This window comes from Hemibagrus wyckioides, linkage group LG28, assembly GCF_019097595.1.
Source record: "Hemibagrus wyckioides isolate EC202008001 linkage group LG28, SWU_Hwy_1.0, whole genome shotgun sequence".
NCBI lineage: Eukaryota > Metazoa > Chordata > Actinopteri > Siluriformes > Bagridae > Hemibagrus > Hemibagrus wyckioides.
The window spans coordinates 2,076,095-2,097,427 of NC_080737.1; the positions used below are offsets into that span (position 1 = coordinate 2,076,095).

The 21,333-nt window shown below is 53.6% G+C and overlaps 1 protein-coding gene across 2 annotated transcripts; it reads left to right on the plus strand.

Annotated features, from left to right (window-relative positions):
- The first annotated feature begins 302 nt into the window (after nucleotides 1–302).
- mtmr8 (myotubularin related protein 8) lies at nucleotides 303–21,105 on the plus strand. 2 transcript variants are annotated; one of them, XM_058383724.1, is made up of 14 exons: nucleotides 303–645; nucleotides 1,544–1,666; nucleotides 1,911–2,073; nucleotides 2,153–2,310; nucleotides 2,391–2,519; nucleotides 3,041–3,175; nucleotides 3,330–3,462; nucleotides 3,595–3,704; nucleotides 3,836–3,961; nucleotides 4,123–4,172; nucleotides 4,375–4,575; nucleotides 19,144–19,272; nucleotides 19,386–19,512; nucleotides 19,633–21,105. In XM_058383724.1, the coding sequence occupies exons 1-14, from the start codon at nucleotides 622–624 to the stop codon at nucleotides 19,909–19,911; spliced, it is 1,887 nt and encodes a 628-aa protein (XP_058239707.1). In that variant the 5' UTR covers nucleotides 303–621; the 3' UTR covers nucleotides 19,912–21,105. The 2 variants fall into 2 exon arrangements, with proteins under 2 accessions (XP_058239707.1, XP_058239706.1); XM_058383723.1 differs by having other exon boundaries at nucleotides 307–645; nucleotides 19,630–21,105.
- The last annotated feature ends 228 nt before the right edge of the window (nucleotides 21,106–21,333 follow it).

A 21,333-nucleotide genomic window follows, 5' to 3' on the forward strand; every position in this document is an offset into this window, starting at 1 on the left:
ATAAGGAGCTAGATATGTTTCCTTTGGTTAGATTTAGCAGCTAGCGTGGTTTATCCTCCTGTGTTAAATTCTTATAATATGATATTGCTAAATAAAAATATAAACAATAAACGTCGCTTTTACATTTTCTGGTGAGTTTTTATATAATATGGTCACTATATAAGTGAATTTTTTCGGATTTGATTAATAGCTGATTGATTTCCGGTGTAATTTGTAGTCTGTGATAAATACGGTCTAAAGACTACAATTCCCATGAACCCCCGCACCAGCCACACACCCCGATCCTCGCCTGTAACATTGCTCGGTTTTTAATCACTATGTTATCATTTTACAAAGACAAAACCGATAATAAACACCACGATAATTAGTATATCATGATTTATTTTGGCATCAGTTCTCTGAAAGCGGAGAGCTCGCCGAACGACCGCCATTTTAACAAGACAAATCTCGCCAATTCTCGCGATATATGGAATAAGATCAGCTGAGCACGCGCCGGAGCTCTCGAGCCTGTCAAGGCGCCGCGACTCTCGGTCCGATTTCCTGAAAAACAATGAAGAGAGCAAAACATCCAGTTTAATCAGAAAGAGCAGAAAAGTGACAGATCTAACAGCAGCTCGGATCATGGAGCACATTCTAACTCCAAAGGTGAGACTTCAAATAAAAATATATCTGTAAAATAAACTGGTAAATAATGATGAACTTGTGTGTGTGTGTGTGTGTGTGATGAAGGTATTTCTGCAGGGTGTAACTTTTACAGAAGTGAAACTTTTATTTCAGTGTCTTTCTTCTTCAGTCTGTGTGTGTGTGTGTGTGTGTGTGTGTGTGTGTGTGTGTGTGAGTGTGTGTGTGTGTGTGTGTGTGTGTGAGATGAAGTAAAGTGGTGTGTTTATGTTGCACTGTAAAACATCACAAGAACAGTAATGAGTTCCAGGACTGCTCATGTGTGTAAAACCACTCAGTCTCAAAGTCTAGAGCTGTGTGTGTGTGTGTGTGTGTGTGTGTGTGTGTGTAGGTGCTAAAAGAAGACTTCCTGGTCAATGTGCACTCTGTCTGTCTCCCTTGCTCTCTCACTCTGTCTGTCTGTCTGTCTCTCTCTCTCTCTGTCCTCTGTCTCTCTCTCTGTCCTCTGTCTCTCTCTCTGTCCTCTGTCTCTCTCTCTGTCCTCTGTCTGTCTGTCTCTGTCTCTCTCTGTGTCTCTCTCGCTCTCTCTCTCTCTCTCTCTCTCTCTCTCTCTCTCTCTCTCTTCTCTCACAAATTCTCTCCAGGATACAGGAGGCTTTATTAAACAGAATTATGAAAGCAGGGTGTGAAAATAACTGAACTGTGAGGAAGAGTGGAAGATGTGTGTAAGCCTTAATCCTGATAGGGGTGGGAATATTGTTACTAGGCAACCGGGAACATCAAAAGTAACTATGCTAGCTGAATATGCTAGGCTAAAGACATCCGGAACATTGGCGTTTCTCTCAGATCTGCTGGTCACTGTTTAAAAAATAGTTTTTATAGCACTGATATTACACTCAGCTGTCCCTCTGTCTGACCACAGGTGGACTACGTCAAGCTCCTGGACAGATACGCTGCTAAAAAGCCGGCCATCGGGACTTTATACCTCACAGCAACACACCTCATATTCGTGGAGCAGTCCAGCAACACACGCAAAGAATTATGGGTAATGAAAAATAAACGGGTTTGATTGAACAGAGAGACAGAATCCGTGAAGACTTTTTGTGATGGGTCTGATTAGCCAATCAGAGGAGTCGAACAATCCAGTCCATTTTTTTAGTTTCTCACACATCTTAATAATAAATAATCTGGTCAGTTTACAGGTCAGCTTTTTGCTAGCTGACAAACGCATTTTGTGATTGAACGCTGAGCAGAACATTTGCACAACGTGTGTGTGTGTGTGTGTGTAGGTCCTGCATCATCATATCTCGTCCATAGAGAAACATCCGACCTCGGCATCAGGATGTCCGCTGCTCATCCTCTGTAAAACCTTCCAGCGTCTCCACCTGCTGCTGCCCCGAGAGAAGGAAGCCCAGGACGTCCATCAGTCCCTTCTACGCCTGTCCCAAACAGGTACACACACACACACAAACACACACACACACACACAAACACAACACATTGTGATGATGATGTCACTGTGATGGTGCAGTGAAGGAAGAGGAGCTCTACGCATTCCTGTACAACCCCCAGCAGGGTGCAGAGGAGCGGAGGCGGGGCTGGGACCTCATCAGCATGACCGCTGACTTCAGCAGAATGGGTCTGCCCAATGAATTCTGGGAAATCAGTGACCTCAACAGCAGCTATGAGGTAGGAGCACTTCCTGTATGAGTCAGCGGTCTTTCTCTTCCTGTAAACACTGACTTTGCTGATTTTTCTTTTTCTTTTAGCTCTGCTCTACGTATCCGGCAGTGCTTGGCATTCCCAAATGTGCCAGTGTTGCTACGGTAACAGGCAGCTCCAAGTTTAGGAGTCGGGGCCGGCTGCCCGCTCTGTCGTATTATCACAAAGATACCAAGGTAACACACACACAAACACATAGATGTAGGTTTGTTCTCAGTTTGTGCTCTACTGATATTTTTGGTTTATCTCTTGACAGACAGACAGAATTTTATATAGATGTACAGCTGTATAGAGAGACAGACAGGTGCGTGTAGAGTGAGAGACAGGTGCGTGTAGAGTGAGAGACAGGTGCGTGTAGAGTGAGAGACAGGTGCGTGTAGAGTGAGAGACAGGTGCGTGTAGAGTGAGAGACAGGTGCGTGTAGAGTGAGAGACAGGTGCGTGTAGAGTGAGAGACAGGTGCGTGTAGAGTGAGAGACAGGTGCGTGTAGAGTGAGAGACAGGTGCGTGTAGAGTGAGAGACAGGTGCGTGGAGGGTGAGACAGGTGCGTGGAGGGTGAGACAGGTGCGTGGAGGGTGAGACAGGTGTGTCACACTTTTGCTTTTTTTGACAGAACCTTAATTGCACTGTTAAGTCTGAGAGCAGTGATATAATGTTTACATGTTTGTTTGTTTTTGTTTGTTTGTTGTGTTGCTAGGCAGCGATCTGTCGGTGTAGTCAGCCTCTCTCAGGTTTAAGTTCTCGCTGTATTGAAGATGAACAGATGCTGCAGGCCATCTGCGAGGCCAATCCCAACTGTCCATTCATTTATGTTGTGGACACAAGGCCTAAGGTACCACCTTTGACCTTTGGTCCTTTTGCATACATAGTGGACACAAGGTGTGACCTTTAACCTTAGAATTTAAAGCTGTGTGTGTTTTTATAGCTAATCTGTCGTTATCAGGTAGCTGTCAAGTTATAGTTCTTGGGTAAATGTGTGTGTTTAGCTGAATGCTATGGCTAACCGTGCGGCGGGTAAGGGGTACGAAAACGAGGACAACTACACCAACATCAGGTTCCACTTCCAGGGCATTGAGAACATCCATGTCATGAGAAGCAGTTTACAGAAACTCCTTGAATGTGAGCGCACACACACACACACACACACACACACAAACATTATTAAAAATAGACCTGGTTTATAGGGACTATCTGCATGTTCCCTAAAGTCTTTACAGTTCATATTTTAATAAATGTAATGTTTGGACTCAGTGTGTGCTCAGAAGACCGTGTCTATGAGTGACTTCCTGACCGGTCTGGAAAACTCTGGCTGGCTGAGACACATCAAAGCCATCATGGACGCAGGGGTCTTCCTCTCTAAAGTATGTTCTTCACCGAACATCTTCATTAGAACTTATTCATTTAGTGTGCATGTGAGGATTTACTGAGCATTGTGTCTACCGAGGGTCCCCATAAACAGAATACATGACTGTGTGTGTGTGTGTGTGTTTAGGCAGTAGTTGATGAGGGATCGAGTGTTTTAGTGCACTGTTCTGATGGATGGGATCGCACGGCTCAGGTGTGTTCGCTCGCCTCCATCCTGATTGACCCATATTACAGAACCATCAAAGGACTCATGGTGAGCATGCATGCACACACGCACACACACACACACACACACACACACACACAGTGATTGTTTTAATCTATGTTTTAATGATTCTATAAACAAGTTTATTTGTCCATTAGCTGGGTTTATTTATCTGCTACACTAATCCTGATGTGTTCCTGATCTCTCAGGTTCTGATAGAGAAAGAGTGGATTGCTTTCGGACACAAATTCAATCAGAGGTAAGAAAAGTGTGACGTTAAAGTTTAATGGTCCGTTTTGTTCAGGAATATGACTAGCACGCTAGCCCCAGTCATTTGCTAGCTTACGTATTGTCTATACTTTGTGTTCTTATAATAAAAGCTTTCTGAGGACCAAAATGAATAGAATAGAATAAAAATGTCCCTAAAATAAGATTAAATGGTTGTGTGTGTGTGTGTTTAGGTGTGGTCATGTGGAAGGTGACCCTAAAGAGGTGTCCCCCGTGTTCACACAGTTTGTGGAGTGTGTGTGGCAGCTGATGGAGCAGTTCCCCTGTGCGTTTCAGTTTAACGAACGCTTCCTGCTCTCCATCCACGAACACGTTTACTCCTGTCACTACGGTAACTTCATCTGCAACAACCAGCGAGAGAGAGAGCAGCTAAGGTACACACACAAACACACTAGTACACACCCGAGCTAGGCAACTGAGAGTCTGAGGAACTGAGAGGGAGTGAGGAACTGAGAATCTGAGGATCTGAGGAACTGAGAGGGAGTGAGGATCTGAGAGTCAGAGAGTCTGAGGAACTGAGAGTCTGAGGAACTGAGAGTCTGAGGAACTGAGAGTCTGAGGAACTGAGAGTCTGAGGAACTGAGAGGGAGTGAGGAACTGAGAGGGAGTGAGGAACTGAGAGTCTGAGGAACTGAGAGTCTGAGGAACTGAGAGGGAGTGAGGAACTGAGAGGGAGTGAGGAACTGAGAGTCTGAGGAACTGAGAGGGAGTGAGGAACTGAGAGGGAGTGAGGAACTGAGAGTCTGAGGAACTGAGAGGGAGTGAGGAACTGAGAGTCTGAGGAACTGAGAGGGAGTGAGGAACTGAGAGTCTGAGGAACTGAGAGGGAGTGAGGAACTGAGAGTCTGAGAAACTGAGAGGGAGTGAGGAACTGAGAGTCTGAGGAACTGAGAGGGAGTGAGGAACTGAGAGTCTGAGGAACTGAGAGGGAGTGAGGAACTGAGAGTCTGAGGAACTGAGAGGGAGTGAGGAACTGAGAGTCTGAGGAACTGAGAGGGAGTGAGGAACTGAGAGGGAGTGAGGAACTGAGAGTCTGAGGAACTGAGAGGGAGTGAGGAACTGAGAGTCTGAGGAACTGAGAGGGAGTGAGGAACTGAGAGTCTGAGGAACTGAGAGGGAGTGAGGAACTGAGAGTCTGAGGAACTGAGAGGGAGTGAGGAACTGAGAGTCTGAGGAACTGAGAGGGAGTGAGGAACTGAGAGTCTGAGGAACTGAGAGGGAGTGAGGAACTGAGAGTCTGAGGAACTGAGAGGGAGTGAGGAACTGAGAGTCTGAGGAACTGAGAGGGAGTGAGGAACTGAGAGTCTGAGGAACTGAGAGGGAGTGAGGAACTGAGAGTCTGAGGAACTGAGAGGGAGTGAGGAACTGAGAGGGAGTGAGGAACTGAGAGTCTGAGGAACTGACACTGACGGAGTGAGGGACTGACGGAGTGAGGGAGTGAGAGGCTGAGTGAGAGGCTGACGGAGTGACGGAGTGAGAGACTGAGTGAGAGGCTGACGGAGTGACGGAGTGAGAGGCTGACGGAGTGAGGGACTGAGTGAGAGGCTGACGGAGTGACTGAGTGAGGGACTGGCGGAGTGACTGAGTGAGGGACTGGCGGAGTGAGAGACGGAGTGAGGGACTGGCGGAGTGAGAGACGGAGTGAGGGACTGGCGGAGTGAGAGACGGAGTGAGGGACTGGCGGAGTGAGAGACGGAGTGAGGGACTGACGGAGTGAGGGAGTGAGAGACTGACGGAGTGACTGAGTGAGGGACTGAGTGAGGGACTGAGTGAGGGACTGAGTGAGGGACTGAGTGAGGGACTGAGTGAGGGACTGAGTGAGGGACTGAGTGAGAGACTGAGTGAGAGACTGAGTGAGAGACTGAGTGAGAGACGGAGTGAGAGGCTGACGGAGTGAGAGGCTGACGGAGTGAGAGGCTGACGGAGTGAGAGACGGAGTGAGAGACGGAGTGAGAGACGGAGTGAGAGACGGAGTGAGAGACGGAGTGAGAGACTGAGTGAGAGGCTGAGTGAGAGGCTGACGGAGTGACGGAGTGAGAGACTGAGTGAGAGGCTGATGGAGTGAGAGACGGAGTGAGAGACTGACGAAGTGACGGAGTGAGAGACTGAGTGAGAGGCTGACGGAGTGAGAGACTGAGTGAGAGGCTGACGGAGTGAGAGACGGAGTGAGGGACTGACGGAGTGAGGGAGTGAGGGATTGGCGGAGTGAGAGACGGAGTGAGGGACTGACGGGGTGAGGGAGTGAGAGACTGACGGAGTGAGGGACTGACGAAGTGACGGAGTGAGAGACTGAGTGAGAGGGTGACGGAGTGAGAGACTGAGTGAGAGGCTGACGGAGTGAGAGACGGAGTGAGGGACTGACGGAGTGAGGGATTGGCGGAGTGAGAGACGGAGTGAGGGACTGACGGAGTGAGGGACTGACGAAGTGACGGAGTGAGAGACTGAGTGAGAGGCTGACGGAGTGAGAGACGGAGTGAGGGACTGACGGAGTGAGGGAGTGAGAGGCTGACGGAGTGAGAGGCTGACGGAGTGAGAGGCTGACGGAGTGAGGGACTGACGGAGTGACTGAGTGAGGGACTGACGAAGTGACGGAGTGAGAGACTGAGAGAGAGGCTGACGGAGTGAGAGACGGAGTGAGGGACTGACGGAGTGAGGGAGTGAGAGACTGACGGAGTGAGGGACTGACGGAGTGAGAGACGGAGTGAGAGGCTGACGGACTGACGGAGTGAGGGACTGACGGAGTGAGGGACTGACGGAGTGAGAGACTGACGGAGTGACTGAGTGAGGGACTGACGAAGTGACGGAGTGAGAGACTGAGTGAGAGGCTGACGGAGTGACGGAGTGAGAGACTGAGTGAGAGGCTGACGGAGTGACGGAGTGAGAGACTGAGTGAGAGGCTGAGTGAGAGGCTGAGTGAGAGGCTGAGTGAGAGGCTGACGGAGTGAGAGACGGAGTGAGGGACTGACGGAGTGAGGGAGTGAGGGATTGGCGGAGTGAGAGACGGAGTGAGGGACTGACGGAGTGACGGAGTGAGAGACTGAGTGAGAGGCTGACGGAGTGACGGAGTGAGAGACTGAGTGAGAGGCTGACGGAGTGACGGAGTGAGAGACTGAGTGAGAGGCTGACGGAGTGACGGAGTGAGAGACTGAGTGAGAGGCTGACGGAGTGACGGAGTGAGAGACTGAGTGAGAGGCTGACGGAGTGAGAGACTGAGTGAGAGGCTGACGGAGTGAGAGACTGAGTGAGAGGCTGACGGAGTGAGAGACTGAGTGAGAGGCTGACGGAGTGAGAGACTGAGTGAGAGGCTGACGGAGTGAGAGACTGAGTGAGAGGCTGACGGAGTGAGAGACTGAGTGAGAGGCTGACGGAGTGAGAGACTGAGTGAGAGGCTGACGGAGTGAGAGACTGAGTGAGAGGCTGGACGGAGTGAGAGACTGAGTGAGAGGCTGACGGAGTGAGAGACTGAGTGAGAGGCTGACGGAGTGAGAGACTGAGTGAGAGGCTGACGGAGTGAGAGACTGAGTGAGAGGCTGACGGAGTGAGAGACTGAGTGAGAGGCTGACGGAGTGAGAGACTGAGTGAGAGGCTGACGGAGTGAGAGACTGAGTGAGAGGCTGGACGGAGTGAGAGACTGAGTGAGAGGCTGGACGGAGTGAGAGACTGAGTGAGAGGCTGACGGAGTGAGAGACTGAGTGAGAGGCTGACGGAGTGAGAGACTGAGTGAGAGGCTGACGGAGTGAGAGACTGAGTGAGAGGCTGACGGAGTGAGAGACTGAGTGAGAGGCTGACGGAGTGAGAGACTGAGTGAGAGGCTGACGGAGTGAGAGACTGAGTGAGAGGCTGACGGAGTGAGAGACTGAGTGAGAGGCTGACGGAGTGAGAGACTGAGTGAGAGGCTGACGGAGTGAGAGACTGAGTGAGAGGCTGACGGAGTGAGAGACTGAGTGAGAGGCTGACGGAGTGAGAGACTGAGTGAGAGGCTGACGGAGTGAGAGACTGAGTGAGAGGCTGACGGAGTGAGAGACTGAGTGAGAGGCTGACGGAGTGAGAGACTGAGTGAGAGGCTGACGGAGTGAGAGACTGAGTGAGAGGCTGACGGAGTGAGAGACTGAGTGAGAGGCTGACGGAGTGAGAGACTGAGTGAGAGGCTGACGGAGTGAGAGACTGAGTGAGAGGCTGACGGAGTGAGAGACTGAGTGAGAGGCTGACGGAGTGAGAGACTGAGTGAGAGGCTGACGGAGTGAGAGACTGAGTGAGAGGCTGACGGAGTGAGAGACTGAGTGAGAGGCTGACGGAGTGAGAGACTGAGTGAGAGGCTGACGGAGTGAGAGACTGAGTGAGAGGCTGACGGAGTGAGAGACTGAGTGAGAGGCTGACGGAGTGAGAGACTGAGTGAGAGGCTGACGGAGTGAGAGACTGAGTGAGAGGCTGACGGAGTGAGAGACGGAGTGAGAGGCTGACGGAGTGAGAGACGGAGTGAGAGGCTGACGGAGTGAGAGACGGAGTGAGAGACTGAGTGAGAGGCTGACGGAGTGAGAGACGGACTGAGTGAGAGACTGAGTGAGAGGCTGACGGAGTGAGAGACTGAGTGAGAGGCTGACGGAGTGAGAGACTGAGTGAGAGGCTGACGGAGTGAGAGACTGAGTGAGAGGCTGACGGAGTGAGAGACGGAGTGAGAGGCTGACGGAGTGAGAGACGGAGTGAGAGACTGAGTGAGAGGCTGACGGAGTGAGAGACGGACTGAGTGAGAGGCTGAGTGAGAGGCTGAGTGAGAGGCTGAGTGAGAGGCTGACGGAGTGAGAGACGGAGTGAGGGACTGAGTGAGAGGCTGACGGAGTGAGAGACTGAGTGAGAGGCTGACGGAGTGACGGAGTGAGAGACTGAGTGAGAGGCTGACGGAGTGAGAGACGGAGTGAGGGACTGAGTGAGAGGCTGACGGAGTGAGAGACGGAGTGAGGGACTGAGTGAGAGGCTGACGGAGTGAGAGACGGAGTGAGGGACTGACGGAGTGAGGGAGTGAGGGATTGGCGGAGTGAGAGACGGAGTGAGGGACTGACGGAGTGAGGGAGTGAGGGACTGACGGAGTGAGGGAGTGAGGGACTGACGGAGTGACGGAGTGAGAGACTGAGTGAGAGACTGACGGAGTGAGGGAGTGAGGGACTGACGGAGTGACGGAGTGAGAGACTGAGTGAGAGACTGACGGAGTGATGGAGTGAGGGACTGACTGAGTGACGGAGTGAGAGACTGAGTGAGAGGCTGACGGAGTGATGGAGTGAGGGACTGACTGAGTGACGGAGTGAGAGACTGAGTGAGAGGCTGACGGAGTGATGGAGTGAGAGACGGAGTGAGGGACCGACGTGTGAGACAGAGTGAGGGACCGACGTGTGAGACAGAGTGAGGGACCGACGTGTGAGACAGAGTGAGGGACCGACGTGTGAGACAGAGTGAGGGACCGACGTGTGAGACAGAGGGAGGGACCGACGGGGGAGGCAGAGTGAGGGACCGACGTGTGAGACAGAGTGAGGGACCGACGTGTGAGACAGAGTGAGGGACCGACGTGTGAGACAGAGTGAGGGACCGACGTGTGAGACAGAGTGAGGGACCGACGTGTGAGACAGAGTGAGGGACCGACGTGTGAGACAGAGTGAGGGACCGACGTGTGAGACAGAGTGAGGGACCGACCTGTGAGACAGAGTGTGGGACCGGACGTGTGAGACAGAGTGAGGGACCGACGTGTGAGACAGAGTGAGGGACCGAGCGTGTGAGACAGAGTGAGGGACCGACGTGTGAGACAGAGTGAGGGACCGGACGTGTGAGACAGAGTGAGGGACCGACGTGTGAGACAGAGTGAGGGACCGACGTGTGAGACAGAGTGAGGGACCGACGTGTGAGACAGAGTGAGGGACCGACGTGTGAGACAGAGTGAGGGACCGACGTGTGAGACAGAGTGAGGGACCGACGGCGGGACTGATGGAGTGAGAGACCGACGGAGTGACTGAGTGAGGGACTGACGGAGTGACGGAGTGAGAGACTGAGTGAGAGGGTGACGGAGTGAGAGACTGAGTGAGAGGGTGACGGAGTGAGAGACTGAGTGAGAGGCTGACGGAGTGACGGAGTGAGAGACTGAGTGAGAGGCTGACGGAGTGAGAGACTGAGTGAGAGGCTGACGGAGTGAGAGACTGAGTGAGAGGCTGACGGAGTGAGAGACTGAGTGAGAGGCTGACGGAGTGAGAGACTGAGTGAGAGGCTGACGGAGTGACGGAGTGAGAGACTGAGTGAGAGGCTGACGGAGTGACGGAGTGAGAGACTGAGTGAGAGGCTGACGGAGTGAGGGACTGACGGAGTGAGGGAGTGAGGGATTGGCGGAGTGAGAGACGGAGTGAGGGACTGACGGAGTGAGGGAGTGAGAGACGGAGTGAGGGACTGACGGAGTGACGGAGTGAGAGACGGAGTGAGGGACTGACGGAGTGACGGAGTGAGAGACGGAGTGAGAGGCTGACGGAGTGAGAGACTGAGTGAGAGGCTGACGGAGTGAGGGACTGACGGAGTGAGGGAGTGAGAGACTGACGGAGTGAGAGACGGAGTGAGGGACTGACGTGTGAGACAGAGTGAGGGACTGACGGAGTGAGAGGCTGACGGACTGACTGACTGACGGAGTGAGGGACTGACGGAGTGAGAGACGGAGTGAGAGGCTGACGGAGTGACGGACTGACGGAGTGACGGACTGACGGAGTGACGGACTGACGGAGTGAGAGACTGACGGAGTGACGGAGTGAGAGACTGAGTGAGAGGCTGACGGAGTGACGGAGTGAGAGACTGAGTGAGAGACTGAGTGAGAGACTGAGTGAGAGGCTGACGGAGTGACGGAGTGAGAGACTGAGTGAGAGGCTGACGGAGTGAGAGGCTGACGGACTGACTGACTGACGGAGTGAGGGACTGACGGAGTGAGAGACGGAGTGAGAGGCTGACGGACTGACGGAGTGAGGGACTGACGGAGTGAGAGACTGACGGAGTGACGGAGTGAGAGACTGAGTGAGAGGCTGACGGAGTGAGAGACTGAGTGAGAGGCTGACGGAGTGACGGAGTGAGAGACTGAGTGAGAGGCTGACGGAGTGAGAGACTGAGTGAGAGGCTGACGGAGTGAGAGACTGAGTGAGAGGCTGACGGAGTGAGAGACTGAGTGAGAGGCTGACGGAGTGACGGAGTGAGAGACTGAGTGAGAGGCTGACGGAGTGAGAGACGGAGTGAGGGACTGACGGAGTGAGGGAGTGAGGGATTGGCGGAGTGAGAGACGGAGTGAGGGACTGACGGAGTGAGGGAGTGAGAGACTGAGTGAGAGGCTGACGGAGTGACGGAGTGAGAGACTGAGTGAGAGGCTGACGGAGTGAGGGACTGACGGAGTGAGAGACTGAGTGAGAGGCTGACGGAGTGAGGGACTGACGGAGTGAGGGAGTGAGAGACTGACGGAGTGAGAGACGGAGTGAGGGACTGACGTGTGAGACAGAGTGAGGGACTGACGGAGGGACTGACGGAGTGAGAGGCTGACGGACTGACTGACGGAGTGAGAGACGGAGTGAGAGGCTGACGGACTGACGGAGTGAGGGACTGACGGAGTGAGAGACTGACGGAGTGACGGAGTGAGAGACTGAGTGAGAGGCTGACGGAGTGACGGAGTGAGAGACTGAGTGAGAGGCTGACGGAGTGAGAGACTGAGTGAGAGGCTGACGGAGTGAGAGACTGAGTGAGAGGCTGACGGAGTGAGAGACTGAGTGAGAGGCTGACGGAGTGAGAGACTGAGTGAGAGGCTGACGGAGTGGACGGAGTGAGAGACTGAGTGAGAGGCTGACGGAGTGACGGAGTGAGAGACTGAGTGAGAGGCTGACGGAGTGAGAGACGGAGTGAGGGACTGACGGAGTGAGGGAGTGAGGGATTGGCGGAGTGAGAGACGGAGTGAGGGAGTGAGAGACTGAGTGAGAGGCTGACGGAGTGAGAGACTGAGTGAGGGACTGACGGAGTGAGGGACTGACGGAGTGAGAGACGGAGTGAGGGACTGACGGAGTGAGAGACGGAGTGAGGGACTGACGTGAGAGACGGAGTGAGGGACTGACGGAGGGACTGACGGAGTGAGAGGCTGACGGACTGACTGACGGAGTGAGGGACTGACGGAGTGAGAGACTGACAGAGTGACTGAGGGAGTGACGGAGTGAGTGAGGGACTGACGGAGTGAGGGACTGACGGAGTGACGGAGTGAGGGACTGACGGAGTGACTGAGTGAGGGACTGACGGAGTGACTGAGTGAGGGACTGACGGAGTGACGGAGTGAGAGGCTGACGGAGTGAGAGCCTGACGGAGTGAGGGACTGACGGAGTGACGGAGTGAGAGACTGACGGAGTGAGAGGCTGACGGAGTGACTGAGTGAGGGACTGACGGAGTGACTGAGTGAGAGGCTGACGGAGTGAGAGCCTGACGGAGTGAGGGACTGACGGAGTGACGGAGTGAGAGACTGACGGAGTGAGAGGCTGACGGAGTGACGGAGTGAGAGGCTGACGGAGTGAGGGACTGACGGAGTGAGGGAGTGAGAGACTGACGGAGTGTGAGACAGAGTGAGGGACTGACGGAGTGAGAGGCTGACGGACTGACTGACTGACGGAGTGAGGGACTGATGGAGTGAGAGACTGACGGAGTGACTGAGGGAGTGACTGACGGAGTGATGGAGTGAGAGGCTGACGGAGTGAGAGCCTGACGGAGTGAGGGACTGACGGAGTGACGGAGTGAGAGGCTGACGGAGTGAGAGGCTGACGGAGTGAGAGCCTGACGGAGTGAGGGACTGACGGAGTGACGGAGTGAGAGGCTGACGGAGTGAGAGGCTGACGGAGTGAGAGACTGACGGAGTGAGAGGGTGACGGAGTGACGGAGTGAGAGACTGACGGAGTGACGGAGTGAGAGACTGACGGAGTGACGGAGTGAGAGACTGACGGAGTGACGGAGTGAGAGGCTGACGGAGTGACGGAGTGAGAGGCTGACGGAGTGACGGAGTGAGAGGCTGACGGAGTGAGAGGCTGACGGAGTGAGAGGGTGACGGAGTGACGGAGTGAGAGGGTGACGGAGTGACGGAGTGAGAGACTGACGGAGTGAGAGACTGACGGAGTGACGGAGTGAGAGACTGACGGAGTGACGGAGTGAGAGACTGACGGAGTGACGGAGTGAGAGGCTGACGGAGTGACGGAGTGAGAGGCTGACGGAGTGACGGAGTGAGAGGCTGACGGAGTGACGGAGTGAGAGGCTGACGGAGTGACGGAGTGAGAGGCTGACGGAGTGACGGAGTGAGAGGCTGACGGAGTGAGAGGCTGACGGAGTGAGAGGGTGACGGAGTGACGGAGTGAGAGGGTGACGGAGTGACGGAGTGAGAGACTGACGGAGTGACGGAGTGAGAGACTGACGGAGTGAGAGACTGACGGAGTGACGGAGTGACTGAGTGAGGGACTGACGGAGTGAGGGAGTAAGGGACTGACGGAGTGAGGGACTGACGGAGTGAGGGACTGACGGAGTGAGGGAGTGAGAGACTGAGTGAGAGGCTGACGGAGTGACGGAGTGAGAGGCTGACGGAGTGAGAGACTGAGTGAGAGGCTGACGGAGTGAGGGAGTGAGAGACTGACGGAGTGAGAGACGGAGTGAGGGACGGAGTGAGGGACTGACGTGTGAGACAGAGTGAGGGACTGACGGAGGGACTGACGGAGTGAGAGGCTGACGGACTGACTGACTGACGGAGTGAGGGACTGACGGAGTGAGAGACTGACAGAGTGACTGAGGGAGTGACGGAGTGAGTGAGGGACTGACGGAGTGACGGAGTGAGGGACTGACGGAGTGACTGAGTGAGAGGCTGACGGAGTGAGGGACTGACGGAGTGAGAGACTGACGGAGTGAGAGGCTGATGGAGTGACGGAGTGAGAGGCTGACGGAGTGAGAGGCTGACGGAGTGAGGGAGTGAGAGACTGACGGAGTGTGAGACAGAGTGAGGGACTGACGGAGGGACTGACGGAGTGAGAGGCTGACGGACTGACTGACGGAGTGAGGGACTGATGGAGTGAGAGACTGAGGGAGTGACTGAGGGAGTGACTGACGGAGTGACTGAGTGAGAGCCTGACGGAGTGAGAGCCTGACGGAGTGAGGGACTGACGGAGTGACGGAGTGAGAGACTGACGGAGTGAGAGGCTGACGGAGTGACGGAGTGAGAGGCTGACGGAGTGAGAGGCTGACGGAGTGAGAGGCTGAGTGAGAGGCTGAGTGAGAGGCTGACGGAGTGAGAGACTGAGTGAGAGGCTGACGGAGTGAGAGACTGAGTGAGAGGCTGACGGAGTAAGAGACGGAGTGAGGGACTGAGTGAGAGGCTGACGGAGTAAGAGACGGAGTGAGGGACTGAGTGAGAGGCTGACGGAGTGAGAGACGGAGTGAGGGACTGACGGAGTGAGGGACTGACGGAGTGAGGGACTGACGGAGTGAGGGAGTGAGGGACTGACTGAGTGACGGAGTGAGAGACTGAGTGAGAGACTGACGGAGTGATGGAGTGAGAGACGGAGTGAGGGACTGACGTGTGAGACAGAGTGAGGGACTGACGTGTGAGACAGAGTGAGGGACTGACGTGTGAGACAGAGTGAGGGACTGACGTGTGAGACAGAGTGAGGGACCGACGTGTGAGACAGAGTGAGGGACCGACGTGTGAGACAGAGTGAGGGACTGACGGAGGGACTGATGGAGTGAGAGGCTGACGGAGTGACGGACTGACTGACTGACGGAGTGAGAGACGGAGTGAGGGACTGACGGAGTGAGAGACGGAGTGAGAGGCTGACGGACTGACGGAGTGAGAGACTGACGGAGTGAGAGACGGAGTGAGGGACTGACGGAGTGAGAGACGGAGTGAGAGGCTGACGGACTGACGGAGTGAGAGACTGACGGAGTGACTGAGTGAGGGACTGACGAAGTGACGGAGTGAGAGACTGAGTGAGAGGCTGACGGAGTGACGGAGTGAGAGACTGAGTGAGAGGCTGACGGAGTGACGGAGTGAGAGGCTGACGGAGTGAGAGACTGAGTGAGAGGCTGACGGAGTGACGGAGTGAGAGACTGAGTGAGAGGCTGACGGAGTGAGGGACTGACGGAGTGAGGGAGTGAGGGATTGGCGGAGTGAGAGACGGAGTGAGGGACTGACGGAGTGAGGGAGTGAGAGACTGAGTGAGAGGCTGACGGAGTGACGGAGTGAGAGACTGAGTGAGAGGCTGACGGAGTGAGAGACTGAGTGAGAGGCTGACGGAGTGAGGGAGTGAGAGACTGACGGAGTGAGAGACGGAGTGAGGGACTGACGGAGTGTGAGACGGAGTGAGGGACTGACGTGTGAGACAGAGTGAGGGACTGACGGAGTGAGAGGCTGACGGACTGACTGACTGACGGAGTGAGGGACTGACGGAGTGAGAGACGGAGTGAGAGGCTGACGGACTGACGGAGTGACGGACTGACGGAGTGACGGACTGACGGAGTGACGGACTGACGGAGTGAGAGACTGACGGAGTGACTGAGTGAGGGACTGACGAAGTGACGGAGTGAGAGACTGAGTGAGAGGCTGACGGAGTGACGGAGTGAGAGACTGAGTGAGAGACTGAGTGAGAGGCTGACGGAGTGACGGAGTGAGAGACTGAGTGAGAGGCTGACGGAGTGAGAGACTGAGTGAGAGGCTGACGGAGTGACGGAGAGACTGAGTGAGAGGCTGATGGAGTGACGGAGTGAGAGACTGAGTGAGAGGCTGACGGAGTGAGAGACTGAGTGAGAGGCTGACGGAGTGAGAGACTGAGTGAGAGGCTGACGGAGTGACGGAGTGAGAGACTGAGTGAGAGGCTGACGGAGTGAGAGACGGAGTGAGGGACTGACGGAGTGAGGGAGTGAGGGATTGGCGGAGTGAGAGACGGAGTGAGGGACTGACGGAGTGAGGGAGTGAGAGACTGAGTGAGAGGCTGACGGAGTGACGGAGTGAGAGACTGAGTGAGAGGCTGACGGAGTGAGGGACTGACGGAGTGAGAGACTGAGTGAGAGGCTGACGGAGTGACGGAGTGAGAGACTGAGTGAGAGGCTGACGGAGTGAGGGACTGACGGAGTGAGGGAGTGAGAGACTGACGGAGTGAGAGACGGAGTGAGGGACTGACGGAGTGAGAGACGGAGTGAGGGACTGACGTGTGAGACAGAGTGAGGGACTGACGGAGGGACTGACGGAGTGAGAGGCTGACGGACTGACTGACTGACGGAGTGAGGGACTGACGGAGTGAGAGACGGAGTGAGAGGCTGACGGACTGACGGAGTGAGGGACTGACGGAGTGAGAGACTGACGGAGTGACGGAGTGAGAGACTGAGTGAGAGGCTGACGGAGTGACGGAGTGAGAGACTGAGTGAGAGGCTGACGGAGTGACGGAGTGAGAGACTGAGTGAGAGGCTGACGGAGTGAGAGACTGAGTGAGAGGCTGACGGAGTGAGAGACTGAGTGAGAGGCTGACGGAGTGAGAGACTGAGTGAGAGGCTGACGGAGTGAGAGACTGAGTGAGAGGCTGACGGAGTGACGGAGTGAGAGACTGAGTGAGAGGCTGACGGAGTGACGGAGTGAGAGACTGAGTGAGAGGCTGACGGAGTGAGAGACGGAGTGAGGGACTGACGGAGTGAGGGAGTGAGGGATTGGCGGAGTGAGAGACGGAGTGACGGAGTGAGAGACTGAGTGAGAGGCTGACGGAGTGACGGAGTGAGAGACTGAGTGAGAGGCTGACGGAGTGAGAGACTGAGTGAGGGACTGACGGAGTGAGGGACTGACGGAGTGAGAGACGGAGTGAGGGACTGACGGAGTGAGAGACGGAGTGAGGGACTGACGTGAGAGACGGAGTGAGGGACTGACGGAGGGACTGACGGAGTGAGAGGCTGACGGACTGACTGACGGAGTGAGGGACTGACGGAGTGAGAGACTGACAGAGTGACTGAGGGAGTGACGGAGTGAGTGAGGGACTGACGGAGTGAGGGACTGACGGAGTGACGGAGTGAGGGACTGACGGAGTGACTGAGTGAGGGACTGACGGAGTGACTGAGTGAGAGCCTGACGGAGTGAGAGCCTGACGGAGTGAGGGACTGACGGAGTGACGGAGTGAGAGACTGACGGAGTGAGAGGCTGACGGAGTGACGGAGTGAGAGGCTGACGGAGTGAGGGACTGACGGAGTGACGGAGTGAGAGACTGACGGAGTGTGAGACAGAGTGAGGGACTGACGGAGGGACTGACGGAGTGAGAGGCTGACGGACTGACTGACTGACGGAGTGAGGGACTGATGGAGTGACTGAGGGAGTGACTGACGGAGTGATGGAGTGAGAGGCTGACGGAGTGAGAGCCTGACGGAGTGAGGGACTGACGGAGTGAGGGACTGACGGAGTGACGGAGTGAGAGGCTGACGGAGTGAGAGACTGACGGAGTGAGAGACTGACGGAGTGAGAGACTGACGGAGTGACGGAGTGAGAGGCTGACGGAGTGACGGAGTGAGAGGCTGACGGAGTGACGGAGTGAGAGGCTGACGGAGTGAGAGGCTGACGGAGTGAGAGGCTGACGGAGTGAGAGACTGACGGAGTGACGGAGTGAGAGACTGACGGAGTGAGAGACTGACGGAGTGACGGAGTGACTGAGTGAGGGACTGACGGAGTGAGGGAGTGAGGGACTGGCGGAGTGAGGGACTGACGGAGTGAGGGACTGACGGAGTGAGGGAGTGAGAGACTGAGTGAGAGGCTGACGGAGTGACGGAGTGAGAGACTGAGTGAGAGGCTGACGGAGTGAGAGACTGAGTGAGAGGCTGACGGAGTGAGGGAGTGAGAGACTGACGGAGTGAGGGACGGAGTGAGAGACGGAGTGAGGGACTGACGTGTGAGACAGAGTGAGGGACTGACGGAGGGACTGACGGAGTGAGAGGCTGACGGACTGACTGACTGACGGAGTGAGGGACTGACGGAGTGAGAGACTGACAGAGTGACTGAGGGAGTGACGGAGTGAGTGAGGGACTGACGGAGTGAGGGACTGACGGAGTGACTGAGTGAGAGGCTGACGGAGTGAGGGACTGACGGAGTGAGAGACTGACGGAGTGAGAGGCTGATGGAGTGACGGAGTGAGAGGCTGACGGAGTGAGAGGCTGACGGAGTGAGGGAGTGAGAGACTGACGGAGTGTGAGACAGAGTGAGGGACTGACGGAGGGACTGACGGAGTGAGAGGCTGACGGACTGACTGACGGAGTGAGGGACTGATGGAGTGAGAGACTGAGGGAGTGACTGAGGGAGTGACTGACGGAGTGACTGAGTGAGAGGCTGACGGAGTGAGAGCCTGACGGAGTGAGGGACTGACGGAGTGACGGAGTGAGAGACTGACGGAGTGAGAGGCTGACGGAGTGACGGAGTGAGAGGCTGACGGAGTGAGAGGCTGACGGAGTGAGAGGCTGACGGAGTGACGGAGTGAGAGGCTGACGGAGTGACGGAGTGAGAGACTGACGGAGTGACTGAGTGAGGGACTGACGGAGTGGGAGACTGACGGAGGGACTGAGTGAGGGACTGATGGACTGACGGAGTGAGGGACTGATGGACTGACGGAGTGAGGGACTGACGGAGTGACGGAGTGAGGGACTGACGGACTGAGAGACTGACGGAGTGACGGAGTGAGAGACTGACGGAGTGAGAGACTGAGGATCATGATTAGCTTACAAACAAATAGTTAACCAGCTAACATTCCTAACTGTATAAACAACATTCTAGCTAAGTGTTTCTCTGATTTGTGTGTGTGTGCGCGCATGTGTGCGTGCGTGCGTGTGCGTGTGCGTGTGCGTGTGTGTGTGTGTGTGTGTGTGTGCGTGCGTGTGTGTGTGTGTGTGTGTGTGTGTGCACGCATGCACAGGCTCAGAGCGAGGACCTTCTCCGTGTGGCCATATCTCCTTGAGCATCAGGATGAGTTCAGGAACCCTCTGTACAAACGCACTACACACAATGGCTTACTGAGACCCAACACCCTGCCTCTGCACTTCAAGTAGGTGCACATGCGCGCACACACACACACACACACACACACACACACACACACACACACACAATAAACGTACCTGTGGTGAGTTAGTGTTAAAGTGTGTGTGTGTGTGTCAGGTTCTGGTGTGGGATGTATAACCGTTATGATAAAGGGATACACCCGAGACAGTCCATCCTGGACACACTGCTGTCTCTGACTGTGAGACAGACCTTCGAGGAGAGGACAATGACTGAACTGCAGAGAGTAAGCCCTGATGCCATTTTTTCCTTTTGCACTTTTTTCATTCACGTATTTTTACAGAAATGTTTTCCCCTTTGAAATGAATCCAGCACCTTAAGTCTCTAAAATTCCACCAATCAGCAGCTGGCTATCGCTGATGGAGTCCTCTCGGCTTCTGATGGACCAATCGGCATGCCTCCTGAACAAAACGGCCATGCTGAGGCCACGCCCACCCCCCCTTTTGTCCAAACTAACGGAGACTGTACGACGTCTTCGAACGTTTGCGCTGGAGCAGAGGCGGAGTCTGAGCGGGAGAAAAACGAAAGCGAGCCGGAGGTGGTTGTGAAAGACAAAGCTGTTTCCATGGCAACCCAGATCTCTGAAGAGGAGGTAGAGGAAACGGATCCTCTCCAATCTCCCTAGTAACAAAACTGACATTTGGGACTGAGCCGAAAGGGAAACAACAGACCACTCAGGACACGCGCACACACACACACACACACACACACATACACACACTGTGAAAGGGTGAATTACACACACACCATAAACACCATTATAACTGTGGCATTACAGTAGAGTGATATTTTAGCTACGCCCCCTAAACAGTATTTTACCTTTTTTTAGCTCTTTAATGAAACTAAAATAAAAAGTACATTTTGAGAATAGCAATTTAGCTAAAACACCAAAACAGTATGTTTTATGATAATAAGAGACACTTTAGCCACGCCCCCAGAACATCTCTGCTAAACATTTAAGAGAATTAACTTTTAGTTGGCTCCGCCCTCCAGACAAATTCCATTTGGTACTCACATTACAGTGTGAATAATGGAGTGTTATCGTAGCCACGCCCCAAACATTCCTTTACATAATACATCATTAAAAACACTGTGGAAGCCCCGCCCTCGAAACGCCAACCTGATGAGCAGCTTTCACACCTTTCTGCCTTTTCTGACTGTAAATAATATTTTAAAATATATTTTTTAGAAATTAAGCTCCGTAGCGTCTTTTCTAACCCTTGCACTTTTTTTGGCTGCATTGGAATTTCGTCAAAATGTTTTTTGAAAAAACAGTTTTTAAAAACATAAAAAACAGTTTATATTGAGAAGTTGCTGTTTTTCTGTTACACTGATCAAACAGGATGCTCATTTATTTCTTTTCTTTTTATTAGTTTGTAAATGTTTTGATGTTCAGTGAAATTGTGTGGCGTCAAATGTACAAAAGAAAAGGGAATAAATGCTACAGAAATGTAAAAGCAATAATAGTGCACAAGTAAAATGCAATGATGTGAGGAGGTGGGCGGAGCCAGTGTGGCGAGTCTGTCAAGTTTGACCGTATGACGTTTTTACATTCAGCACTTCATGTTTGTTTTTTTGGTATAAAATTCCTTTCTGCTGTCGTCCACACAGACTTATAAACGTCTATAAACATTTGTATCTAGATTGAGCCTTTATAACACTGTTATAAGCACTGCGTAAACCTGGATTCTTTATGGATTCTTTGCGATGATGATGATGATGGTCACTCAGCTAACACTTTTTGCACTGCGCTAAACTGGAGGCTTGAAGCGTCCAGTATGTTAGCTACCAGAACAAAACTAAACGAAAAAAAAGCAAAGGGACATTATTTATAATTTAGCTTTTTTTAAATAAGAAAAGACCAAAAATGTTGTGTTTATTTTTGTGGATGTTTAATTGATTTTTTTTTGATTGATTGATTAAAGCAGCTCACTTAAACAAATATATATTTTTGTACATTAGTGATTTTCGCATTTCTTGCACTTTTTTTTTTTTTTTTTTTTAAGATTTTTCATGATTTTAATTCTATTTTTTAAACATTTCCTTC

Coding starts and splice junctions, on each gene's coding strand:
- mtmr8 (XM_058383723.1), top strand. CDS start 622: ATGGAGCACATTCTAACTCCAAAG. Junction 2,074..2,152: donor TCTACGCCTGTCCCAAACAG/GTACACACACAC, acceptor GTGATGGTGCAG/TGAAGGAAGAGGAGCTCTAC. Junction 3,176..3,329: donor TTGTGGACACAAGGCCTAAG/GTACCACCTTTG, acceptor GTGTGTGTTTAG/CTGAATGCTATGGCTAACCG.